This window comes from Erpetoichthys calabaricus, chromosome 17 (genome assembly GCF_900747795.2).
Source record: "Erpetoichthys calabaricus chromosome 17, fErpCal1.3, whole genome shotgun sequence".
NCBI classification, from domain to species: domain Eukaryota; kingdom Metazoa; phylum Chordata; class Cladistia; order Polypteriformes; family Polypteridae; genus Erpetoichthys; species Erpetoichthys calabaricus.
The window spans coordinates 88202424-88215848 of NC_041410.2; the positions used below are offsets into that span (position 1 = coordinate 88202424).

The 13425-nt window shown below is 41.7% G+C and overlaps 1 protein-coding gene across 2 annotated transcripts in view; it reads right to left on the reverse strand.

The window, feature by feature from the left end:
* Positions 1–12729, reverse strand: part of LOC114642686 (hepatoma-derived growth factor-related protein 3) — a 53932-nt gene extending 41203 nt beyond the window's left edge. The window contains exons 1-3 of one of the 2 annotated variants that reach the window (XM_051920443.1): positions 12321–12729; positions 6387–6463; positions 4964–5102 (exon numbers count right to left, since the gene is read on the reverse strand). In XM_051920443.1, coding sequence (XP_051776403.1) covers positions 4964–5102; positions 6387–6463; positions 12321–12404 — 300 coding nt within the window. In that variant the 5' untranslated portion in view covers positions 12405–12729. The remainder of the gene's footprint in view (positions 1–4963; positions 5103–6386; positions 6464–12320) is intronic. The other variant, XM_051920442.1, reaches the window with a different exon arrangement.
* Between the last annotated feature and the right edge of the window lie 696 nt (positions 12730–13425).

Here is a 13425-nt window from a genome sequence, read left to right on the forward strand (position 1 = left end):
GTCTCTATGAACTTGTGGATTTTTCTGCGAGTATTTAGCGACAGTGTCTCTATGAACTTGTGGATTTGTTTGCGAGTATTTAGCGACAGCGTGTCTATTAACTTGTGGATTTGCCTGCGAGTATTTAGCGACAGCGTCTCTATGAACTTGTGGATTTTTCTGCGAGTATTTAGCGACAGTGTCTCTATGAACTTGTGGATTTGTTTGCGAGTATTTAGCGACAGCGTCTCTATGAACTTGTGGATTTTTCTGCGAGTATTTAGCGACAGTGTCTCTATGAACTTGTGGATTTTTCTGCGAGTATTTAGCGACAGCGTGTCTATTAGCTTGTGGATTTGCCTGCGAGTATTTAGCGACAGCGTGTCTATTAACTTGTGGATTTTTCTGTGAGTATTTAGCGACAGCGTCTCTATGAACTTGTGGATTTTTCTGCGAGTATTTGGCGGCAGCATCACGAAGTTGTTTCCGTCGAGCTGCATCAGAAAATGTACCACGACGTCTGACACGCCTCCTTTTTACTGTTTTCTCACAGCTTGGATTGCTGCTGTCATAATCGGTTTGAGCTTCATGGTTTGTTTCAATTATGCTAGTATTTGCAGGACTTGTTGTGTTGAAGTGACGTTCAGCATCTGTCAAGCGTTGTAAGCATACAACCGGTTTCATCGATAACTTCACATCCAGCTTTTGAGAGTTGAAACATTCATAAACATCAAAGTGTCCACTACTCAAATCGTCACCTGTGAATCTAAAATGTTTAAGAGGCATTGGCGGTTCTCCAAACATGTAAAATAGGCAAGTAGCCAACTACGTGGGAGGCCGGGGGACGCAACCCCGCCTCACACAGCAACCGAGCTGCACGCTATGGACGTATATATGTACATAAGTAGGATTCAATTATGAGCGTTACGCATAGAATTTCAAAATGAAACCTGCTTAACTTTTGTAAGTAAGCTGTAAGGAATGAGCCTGCCAAATTTCAGCCTTCTACCTACACGGGAAGTTGGAGAATTAGTGATGAGTGAGTCAGTGTAAGTAACAAAGACCGTTGGAAAGTTCAATATGGCGGCCGACAGTGGTGTCATACCACCGAAATAAGTACGTGCATCGGTTTCGGTTAGTGCAGGGAAGCTGCCTACCAAATTTCGTGAAGATGGGGCCATAAATAAGAAGGTTTAACATGGCGGACATTGTCGACCGTTACGCATAGAATTTCGAAATGAAACCTGCATAACTTCTGTAAGTAACCTGTAAGGAATGAGCCTGCCAAATTTCAGCCTTCTACCTACACGGGAAGTTGGAGAATTAGTGATGGGTGAGTCAGTGAGTGAGGGCTTTGCCTTTTATTAGTATAGATTAATCATTTTTATATGAATAGTTCTGGGTTGTGGAATGAATCATCTGAGTTTCCATTATTTCTTATGGGGAAATTCACTTTGATATACAGTACGAGTGCTCTGGACTGTGAGCACGTTTCCGGAACGAATTATGCTCACAAACCGAGGTTCCACTGTATTTTCTATGGAGTTTGCTGCCAATACTTGTGTAGTTGGATTCCAAACGCATATATTGACTTTCAAAAATACTATGTTAAGAAAAAACAAACATACAAAAATAAAAATTTGAAGACACCTATAAGCCCTGTGTGGATCATCCTAAACAGGCGTAACATTCACGGTAGTCACAACAGACAGCAGTCCTCTTTTCTTTCCAATTGTTTATGTCTTCCTGAGGCTTTGTTTAGCAGACTCCTCATTTCACCTCCAGTGTGATTGCTGTCTTTTTATCCTCCTTTCCTACTCTGAACTAATCTAACTAAAACTGGGACCATGGCCTTAAACCTCATCTGAGACTCACTTATGGGTATCACCCATCACTCCTGGACATGGCCTCTGGTAAGATATTGGCTCTAAATGGTGCTGCACCTCTAAACTTTCTCTCATCTTAAAGCGCCAGGTACCCAGGACATCTTCTGTGCTACCAATCATTTCTAGTGGGGATTGCTGCACCTGTCTTAATAAAGGCACTGTTACATTACAGAACTTTACCATAGATTTTCAGCTGCAGAGATCATTAATGTAATCTTAGTGGGGGGCACCCTTAATGCTCAGTCGTGCAGTTTGACATCCCCAGCAACTCAGTCTAACCAGTTTATGACTTGCCCTGACAAAATCAAACAGGTCTGATTCGGTTTTAAATTGTAGGGTTACAGCAGACAACCAATGAGCACCCAGTCAGAAATACAATATACAGTATATAATATAGTCCCAGTGCGAAAATGGAGCGTTAATGTTTTGGACAGTGCAAACAGATGAGAGGATCATTGGTCTGATGTCTCCTGTTTATCATAAAATGACAGAATGGAAACGGGGAAAAGAGGGCCGAGACTGTGGCTGTACTCATCCTACCTGGAAAGCATTTATACAGCACTGACTCTGTCAAACAACAAGGTAATTGGCTGTTGGCATGCACCGAGGATATCTGAAACTGTTCAGGAAAATCATCACAGAGTCGTGTAGTGTGTCTTCCCCTGTAATTCCTAGTGGTGTAATGTGACATCCAAATGGTGACGAGATCAGCAATTGCAGCTGTCAAGTTTGACATTCCCTCTGAATAGAAGTTGTGTAACATGTCGCCATCTTGATCCTACTGTGAATAGCTCCTGATAATATATAGAGAGACTTTTTATAGGTTTTCACAATCATAAATGGTCTATTCCTGCTCAGTCCCCCTTGTACTGTTCTTTTGTGGTCTGACTTTTTGATCTCCTGACTCTGGACAGGCACTCATATCCTCCATTCTACCACTTTTCAATCCTTGGAAAAGTAAAAACTGGGTGAGGCCAGTCATTGTGTGACACCTTATATTCACTGGTAACTCAAGCTGAATGTTAAAACATGAATCAGTTCACTATTGAATCCTTATCTGGCAGGTTTACCTCTTAACATTTCTTGTCTCAAAGACACACCACAGTCAAGAAGACCTCATTCTCACATCCACAGAGTAACTGGGGAGAACCTACTAGCAAATACATGAAGACAGCAGCAGTTGGTAGGAAATAACATATGTGATAATGTGAGTGAGGTAGGCTGTCTGAACAGTACCCCATAAATAAGGGGAAAATGATACCGAGCTGAGAAAGATGTGCAGCAGGTTAGGGTTATAAGGGATAAAGATGGAAACGTACTCACAAGTGAGGAGAGTGTGTTGAGCAGATGGAAAGAGGACTTTGAGAGGCTGATGAATGAAGAGAACGAGAGAGAGAAGAGGTTGGATGATGTGGAGATAGTGAATCAGGAAGTGCAACGGATTAGCAAGGAGGAAGTAAGGATAGCTATGGAGAGGATGAAGAATGGAAAGGCCGTTGGTCCAGATGACATACCTGTGGAGGCATGGAGGTGTTTAGGAGAGATGGCAGTGGAGTTTTTAACCAGATTGTTTAATGGAATCTTGGAAAGTGAGAGGATGCCTGAGGAGTGGAGAAGAAGTGTACTGGTGCCAATATTTAAGAATAAGGTGGATGTGCAGGACTGTAGTAACTACAGGGGGATGAAATTGATGAGCCAAAGTATGAAGTTATGGGAAGGAGTAGTGGAAGCTTTGTTAAGAAGTGAGGTGATGATTTGTGAGCAGCAGGATGGTTTCATGCCAGCAAAAAGCACCACAGATGCAATGTTTGCTCTGAGGAAGTTGATGAAGAAGTACAGAGAAGGCCAGAAGGAGTTGCATTGTGTCTTTGTGGACCTGGAGAAAGCATATGACAGGGGGGCTCGAGAGGAGCTGTAGTATTGTATGAGGAAGTCAGGAGTGGCAGAGAAGTACGTAAGAGTTGTACAGGATATGTGCGAGGGAAGTGTGACCATGGTGAGGTCTGCGGTAGGAGTGACGGAGGTGGGATTACATCAGGGATCGGCTCTGTGCCCTTTCTTATTTGCTATGGTGATGGACAGGTTGACAGACGAGATTAGACAGGAGTCCCCGTGGACTGTGATGTTTGCTGATGACATTGTGATTTGTAGTGAGAGTAGGTAGCAGGTTGAGGAGACCCTGGAGAGGTGGAGGTATGTTCTAGAGAGGAGAGGAATGAAGGTCAGTAGGAACAAGACAGAATACATGTGTGTAAGTGAGAAGGAGGTCAGTGGAATGGTGAGGATGTAGGGAGTAGAGTTGGCGAAGGTGAATGAGTTTAAATACTTGGGATCAACAGTACAGAGTAATGGGGATTGTGGAAGAGAAGTGAAAAAGAGAGTGCAGGCAGGGTGGAGTGGGTGGAGAAGAGTGTCAGGAGTGATTTGTGACAGACGGGTATCAGCAGGAGTGAAAGGGAAGGTGTACAGGACGGTAGCAAGACCAGCTATGTTATATGGGTTGGAGACGGTGGCACTGACCAGAAAGCAGGAGACAGAGCTGGCAGAGTTAAAGATGCTAAGATTTACATTGGGTGTGATGAGGATGGACAGGATTAGAAATGAGGACATTAGAGGGTCAGCTCAAGGGGGACGGTTGGGAGACAAAGTCAGAGAGGCGAGATTGCGTTGGTTTGGACATGTGCAGAGGAGAGATGCTGGGTATATTGGGAGAAGGGTGCTAACGATAGAGCTGCCAGTTAAGAGGAACAGAGGAAGGCCTAAGAGAAGGTTTATAGATGTGGTAAGGAAGGACAGGAAGATATGGAAGAAGATGATCCGCTGCGGCAACCCCTAAGGGGAGCAGCCAAAAGAAGAAGAAAAAAGTCTACATGATGCACTGATGGCCATTCCCAGAACAAGAATATAATCTTTTCCTGTCTGTAGTACTTTCAGTCATTTTCACCATGTGTCACTGACGCTTAGGTAACTATCAGATCCCAGCATGAAAATAAGTTTGATTCTTTTCTGACATTTTAAATTTCATTAACTTGTTATGCAGAACCAACTTTAGCTTTTATCAGAGGAGATATTTGTGTCATATGTGGATTGCCACTCACCTGATATCCTGTAAACTTGACACCTGGGTTGTTCTCAATTTCCCACAGACCTTCATTGAATCCTTTCCTCTTGTTTGATTTACCAAACTTGTCTTTGTATTCTTTATATGGAAACAGATCTTTTGGCCCTAGGAAAGCACTAAAGAGGATAGGCAAAAAAAAAAACAATACTCATGTCAACTATTATTGTGTCCTCTTTACTGCTCAAATCATAATTTTATAATAAAAATAAAAGAAAGCTACTGTAATCACTCATATGGTTTTGGGACAAATACTACAGTTAATAAAAAATTCATGCATCTTGGGAAAACATAAAATTACATATAAATAAAAATGAAAAGTAGGGCGGCACGGTGGCTCGCAGTCAGGAGCCCTGGGTTCGCTTCCCGGGTCCGCCCTGCTTGGACTTTGCATGTTCTCCCCGTGTCTGCGTGGATTTCCTCCCACAGTCCAAAGACATGCAGGTTAGGTGCATAGGTGATTCTAAATTGTCCTTGGTGTGTGGGTGTGTGTGTGCCCTGCGGTGGGCTGGCGCCCTGCCCGGGGTTTGTTCCTGCCTCCAGCAGACCCCCGTAGCCCTGTGGTAGGATATAGCGGGTTGGAGGAAGACTAAAAATGAAAAGTAACATTAAACTCAAGCTTGTTTAATCAGTTCCTTGTGACACTGGCTTAGAAGTCTAAATGTGGCATCTTGCGTAAGGAAGGAACCCAATTTGGAAGGCACTCCAGTCCACTGCAGGGCAAATTCACGCACACATTAATCACTGGGTGGGCTGGACAAGGAAATCAAATAAAAATAAAACACAATTGTTTTTTTTAATAGTGAATTGATTTGTATTTTGAATGTCTTTTGCTGTTTAATGGAAACTCTCTGGCTACATTATGACTAAGGCAGGATGACACCACCTCTAATTGACACTTCGCCCCTGGATGCACAGGTTCTTCACACGCAAACTTTTCGGGTCTAGGATTTTTTTATAAGAGCAGACACCTAAAAATATTTTAGTACTACCTGTGCCATTCTCTTCACACCTAGTCTTTAAGTTGCCCACTTCTCTGTATCTCTGCTGTTGGTTAAAATGGAAGAACTCAGAGAAGGTTACGATGTTCTTGCAGCTAGCAGTGCCAGCTAGATGTGCAACAGCAGAAATGTGCCAATCAAGAGTCCCTAGTGCCAATTTGTACTTGGCCGGTCATTGGCTTTTTCCTTGCACCTATTCGGCTCCCAGCCACACGCATACCACTAAATAAGACTCTACTTAGTGGGAGCTGGGCCTTTGATTATTCTCTCCAGTGTATTTTTTTTTTAAAGTAACTAGTGCTTCCTTCTTGAATGCTAGTAGTGAGGCATTCCATGACAGATCTGTATTGACGAGACAAATGACTACATCTAAATAAAAGAACACAAGTGCAAGTTACATACGTTTCATGGGTCCCAAAAAAGAAGATGGGGTATTTATTTGCAGGTGGTTTCACAGCTCCTTCTGGTAGCTCATCAATCTGTCAAATGAAACACAAAGTACAATAATTATTCTGTTTTTTGTCCATACGCACAGAAATGCATGCTGTTGGACTTTGAGGCCTGTGCGTATATATGTGTGTGTACTAGGAGTCAGATGTTGTTACCCATGAGCAACACAAATGTCACCTTTTAAAGCAGGAATTGAATACTGTGCTATATCCATGGCAGTAGAGTGTTGTGCCGTGTTAGCCATAGATTGATACAGGAGAAAGTAGGGTGAAATGACACCTGTGTACCCTGATGAAGGGACCTTAGCTGCCTTGAAAGCTTGCATTTGTAATTTATTTAGTTAGCCAATAAAAGGGATCATTTCACCCTACTGTCTCCTATACTGTGCTACAGTAAGAAACTTTACTTATACACAAACACAAAGAAATCAAACACAACCCAGTGATGTTCTGAACAGATAGATATGAAAGGCACTATATAATAGATAGATAGATCGATAGATAGATAGATAGATGTGAAAGGCACTATATGATAGATAGATAGATAGAGATAGATAGATGTGAAAGGCACTATATGATAGATAGACAGATAGAGATAGATAGATGTGAAAGGCACTATATGATAGATAGATAGATAGATAGGATATGAAAGCCACTATATGATAGATAGATAGATAGATAGATAGATAGATAGATAGATAGATAGATAGATGTGAAAGGCACTATATGATTGATAGATAGATAGATAGATAGATGTGAAAGGCACTATATGATAGATAGATAGATAGATAGATAGATAGATAGATAGATAGATAGATGTGAAAGGCACTATATGATTGATAGATAGATAGATAGATAGATAGATAGATAGATGTGAAAGGCACTATATGATTGATAGATAGATAGATAGATAGATAGATACTTTATTAATCCCAATGGGAAATTCACATTCTTCAGCAGCAGCATACTGATACAATAAATAATATTAAATTAAAGAATGATAATAATGCAGGTGAAAAACAGACAATAACTTTGTATAATGTTAAATGTTAACGTTTACCCCCCCGGGTGGAATTAAAGAGTCGCATAGTTTGGGGGAGGAACGATCTCCTCAGTCTGTCTGTGGAGCAGGACGGTGACAGCAGTCTGTCGCTGAAGCTGCTCTTCTGTCTGGAGATGACATTATTTAGTGGATGCAGTGGATTCTCCATAATTGATAGGATATAATTGATATCTTATCATAATTGATATCTTGCATGAAATACTATTTTTTCCACCTTTTCAATCCTTTATTCTGAGATGTTAGACCTGGGGTGTCAAACTCGGATTCTGGAGGGCCGTAGTGACTGGAAGGTTTCTTACTTAGTACCCAATGAATCTTTTTATAGTACCTAATAGAATCTTTTGCCTTTTCTTTAACTGGCGTGCTTTTTAAGACTCAAACCCCTTTATTGTTTCTTATTTCCTTAACCAACCACCAAACAATAATGAGATGGTAATAATAAGCCAAAAAACCACCAGGTAAATCAGGGGGCTCAAGTTCAGTTCTCCAGGGGGAATCCACTTGACTTGAGCGCTCCTAGTTTTCCTCCTCTTTCTCTGTACGTTTACCATTCATTTGCTCAGAGGTTGATACGCTTGTTGTTTCCTGAGCAGCTCTTCTGGTCTCCACTCTAGCAGCCCGCTGCTTCTCATCTTTCATTGGCATCTTTTCGTGTTAAAACTGATTAAGTCGGTGTTTGTGTTGCAATTACTTCGTACGTTTTCCTTAATTTTTCACTTAAGCTGGCACTTAAGTCTTCAATCTGCCTCAAGACTGATTTAAGATATGAAGAGGTAAGGGAAGTGATGGCGAAGGTGGCAGGGGATGAGAACGGTGCCCAGATGCATGCACCGCACCGCCGCCCTGCTGGCCATGCCGAGAGTTGATTCTACAATAAAATAAAATTAAAAGAGGAATAAACTTGGAGGTCAATCATCACTGCAAAAGCAGATAGTAGACGTCACGTAGTATGTGTGTACCAAATTTCAGGTCAATAGGTGAAATGGTTTGTGAGCGACAGGTGATTTAAAATCCTGGACAGACAAATGGACAGCCACGGTAGCGTATTATATATAAAGACAGAAGATAGAAGGGATGGTGAAGAACCCTTTAATTTATGATTTTACAACCAGCTTGGGTTTTCCATCCATCCATCCATTACCCAACCCACTATATCCTACCTACTGGGTCACGGGGTCTGCTGGAGCCAATCCCAGCCTACACAGGGTGCAATGCAGGAAAAAATCCTGGGCAGGGCGCCAGCCCACCACAGGGCACACACACCCACATACCAAGCACACATTAGGGACAATTTAGGATCGCCAGTCCACCTAACCTGCATGTCTTTGGATTGTGGGAGGAAACCCACGCAGACACAAGGAGAACACGCAAACTCCAGGCAGGGAGGACGTGGGAAGCAAACCAGCTTGGGTTTTTCTACTTAGAAATCGTTTTTACCATTAAAATAATATGAATTGTAACAATAATTATAAAATTTTGCAATATAACAAAAATATAAAATGATCAAAATATTACAGAAAAGGCTGTCATTAAAGTAATTGTATATTTATTAATATCACGTCTCTTATTTTGTGTTTTCAAAACTGTATTTTCATATTACTTCATATTATATTATTTGTTTTAGTGATTTCTTTGTCTGTACTTCAATTATCCTTTCCCTCTTTTGTTTCCATGTTCTTGTTTAGACCAAATTCATGACTTTATGGGCTTCCTCCCCGTGAGTAGGAGTTCACTTTTTGAATAGGTAATAATAAGAATACTGCGGTGGGTTGGCACCCTGCCCCAGATTGGTTCCCTGCCTTGTGCCCTGTGTTGGCTGGGATTGGCTCCAGCAGACCCCCGTGACCCTGTGTTCGGATTCAGCAGGTTGGAAAATGGATGGATGGATAATAAGAATAAGGTATATGTTATAGTGGGGGACATCATGATTTTAGGGAGGCCGAGGTGGGGCACCACTGGAGTAGGTAATGTAATGTAGTGCTTCTTTAGTAAAAAATGACCCTTAAATTAGAAGGGGGCTGGTCATCACCTCAAGGCATAAACTAATGCTGGATGGACTGGGCGCACACACACACACACACACACACACTAAATCATGCTGGACCACTATGGACTTGCCAATGAACCCGACACTCACGTCTTTAGGTTGTAGGAGTTAAACCCATACAGACATGGAGAGAATATACAAACTCCACACAGGCAGTAGCCAGGCTGGGATCTGAACCCAGGACTTTTGAGTTGGCAGCACTAACTGCTGCGTCGCTGCACTCCCGAAGAAAGAAAATGAATAAACATTATAGCCATACAATACCCAGCAAAAAAATAAAAAACTGAGTAGAAAGTGCCAAACCGCAGGCAGACTTGGTGTAGTGGTCAAAGCCTTAAACATCAAACCCTGAGGCTGTGTATTCAAATCCTGCCACCGACACCATGAATGAGCAAGTCACTTCACCTGCCTATACTCCAACTGGAAATACAAAAAAAAGAAAAGTAACCAACTGCATCGTTCAAGTGTTGCAAGTTACCTTGGATAAAGGAGTCAGCCAAATAAGTAAACTACACTGTAATAATAGTCACAAAACACAGCCAAGTGTTTGTATGAAGATTAAAAGTATGAAGGTCAAAGATTTTTGGTCTTAATGTGCTACAGTCAGACGGAAAAAGCAAACAACATGTTTCATAATAAGCGTAAGGGGACACTACCATCACATGTACAATGAAAGTCTTACTTGCATGTTCTAAACAACACAGAACACGCGGACACACTGTTTCTGTTTTCAGTCAGTCATTTTCCAACCCGCTATACCCTAAGACAGGGTCACGGGGGTCTGCTGAAGCCAATCCCTGCCAACACAGGGCACAACTTCTTTACCGTAAATCGCTGCCTCACCTCTAACAATTCGTATGTGGCTTCTAATTATGAAATGAACTACAAGGCTGTTACACCATGAGGTAAAGGGTACAGCTGTTGGAACGCACTCGAGTATCTGGATGAGATCAGTGCCGGATTAACCAATAGGCACATGTAGCATATGCTACGGGCCCCGCAATTTCGGGGGGCCCCCAAATGGTGGACCCAATATTTAATGAAAGAGTGTAGCATTGAAAAACTGGTCTTTAAAAATATTATCTTTACGTTTTTAAACTGTAAATTTCTTACACAACAAAACTTTAGGGGCCCAACACATAAAATTCACATAAATATTATAAGATTCTTATTATAAAATCGAGAGTAAAATAATTATTTAGTCCTGTTTGAACTGTTCAGAATCTAAACTTCAGATGATGCAGACCAAAAGGGCCCCCAAATTTGAAATGTGCTACGGGCCCCCAAAGCTCTTAATCCGAGCCCTGGATGAGATACTTCTTGGGCGCAATCTGGTGCAGTGGTTAAGGCTTTGGACTTGGAGGTTCAGTTCCCATTACTAGCACTGTGTGACCACTTCACCTGCCTGTATTCCAACTGGAAAACAAACAAACAAAAAAAAAAGAAACGTAATCAATTGTGTCTCAAAAGGTTGTAAGTTGCCTTGGAAAAGCTGTCAGCCAAACGAGTAAATGTAATGTTCTGGCGTGTTTACCCGATTTACTTGACTTATCGCCTACAGAACAAAGCCATACTGTTAGGTTCATTAGAAATTCCACATTTTCTCAGCCTGAGCAATTATGGGTTTCTGTGGGAATGTGCTCAGTGACAAACTGGCACTCCATCCATCCTTCGAACCTTTCAATGGCAATAAAGCATCTCTAAACATGGATCTGACAATAAAGCATCTCTAAACATGGATCTTGTGTTTCTGCACTTTGGTGGCACTCCAATTCTTATTTTACTTTATTTATTTATTTTTTTGAGTTGGGCTGGATTTATCTGTTCGGAGACAGCTCCCAAGCACCAGCTGATACTTGGCAAACATCGCGTGAATGGTGCCAGTGAGAACGTGATTTTTTACGCCAACAAATCATTTTTCAAAAAATGAAACTCTCCATCTGGGTGGGACTGTGTCCAAGGATGCTGAAAGTAAAGGCGAGCGTTAATGCACTCCCGGGCGGGCAGAGAGCGGTGTGTGCAGCCGGAGTCCAGGAGGCTCACTCTTTAGGCGTTTTGTTGTTTTTTTTTCCCCCACCTTCCTCATCACGTTACTGCGCCTGATGCTTTCACAGTCATTCGACTCACTCGAGCCCCAGAGGTCACTGCGATCGCAGTAATTCGAGCCCATTCTGAAAGCCGCACACCTTCGGTAACACAGAACGCACACTAACACAGACAGACCTCCATTAGTTCAGTAATTCCATGTCCGCACACCATAAGGCCGCCGATTATTAATAAACGCTCAGCTACGTCAAAACATTATATCAAAGCACGCGCTGCTGGTTACTGTAATCGCCATCGTCATCATCATGAACATCACCATCGTTGGTAATTTAATTGCATCCGACTCGGGCAAATGTAAAATGAACATCGCTGTACCCACCTCATCGAATCGCTTTTTTGTCACCACCGCATTCGCTGTACAATTTTGCTATCGTCGCAGCTTCCCCAGGTCGCTACGACGCTGCGATTCAGTCGAAAGGCAACGATGGCACTCGTTAAGTGCAAGAACGCGTCGCGGCTCAAAAGCGAGCGAGCGACCGACCAGATGAAGTCGCGGTGAGCGGAGTACACAATAGACGGAATAAATGCGCACATTTAAAAAAATAATAATAATAATTACAAGCAATACAAATATCTTCAGGAGACAATAATTGGAACTCGATCTCCTCGATGGCACACTCACAAGGGGCCCCGCCTCCCTGTTCTTCAACCCCGCTTGTTTCCGTACTCACCCTCGCCGGCCAGTGCGGGTATCCTTTCATTTTTGCGAAAACAAGATCGCCTGCCTTGTATTCCCGGGGCCGAGGACGAGCCATGTTCGTTTATTTTTTCTATCAATATATATATTTAAATGAATACCCAAGTCCGGCGCCGTTCAAATCATAAACAAAACAGCGGCCCTCTAATGTCAACCTTTCCCGTTTATTTTCGATTTTGGTCTCCAGACGAGGGAGGGGAATCCGGATTCTGTAAATTTATGTAATTTTCTAAAGGTAACAGCAGTCGAATTGGATATCCTCCTTGCGCGTGGATGTTCTGTTGCGCCGCGAAAAAGGGAGGCTAAGGCGACTCTCCCGTTCTTGCCCGATTCATTTCAAACGGCGCACGTTGAAAATATGGATTCTTTTGACAAATTATTCTTCGGGCAGGGACCGAAAACATTTAATTTAAATTTCACCTCGTGTTGTTTTATAGTTACACGGATACATTGAAGAGATTGACGGGGCGGGGGAGTGTATTTATAAACCTTTTGCTTTGTTTTCAATAACAGTAAAGATCTTTTTATAATAATAATAATAATAATAATTCATTACATTTATATAGCGCTTTTCTCAGTTTTTGTTCTTAAAAGCTTTCTAATGACTCACCAAGCATATACAACAAATGAAAAGCAAGTCAAGACAACTTTTCAGCATGTCCCTGGCTTTCATAAATCGGAGTCAAGATATAAAAATACTGTTGACTGTATATTTGATGGAACATTTATAATAACTATATGTTCTGTAAAAGGATGGGCTATTGTTGTTTCTTTATTACAATATATATATAGTAGCGAAACGTACATGAAATTTGTGCCCTATATAAAGCACAAATAGTATATTAATTATTATTAAACGGATAGTGTTGACATCACATTATGGAAAAAACACTATATTGGGTATATCAAATGTGGCTCGTATTAAAATTGTGCATTCAAGTATAAAAGCACTATTCTGAATGATCAAATAAAGACATTATATTCAACACTACAATAATAAATAAGAGAGAAAGAACTTTGCTTTTGTTTAATAATAAAAAGAGGAGTCCCAGAGAGGCACTATACAGGGCTGTTGGTAT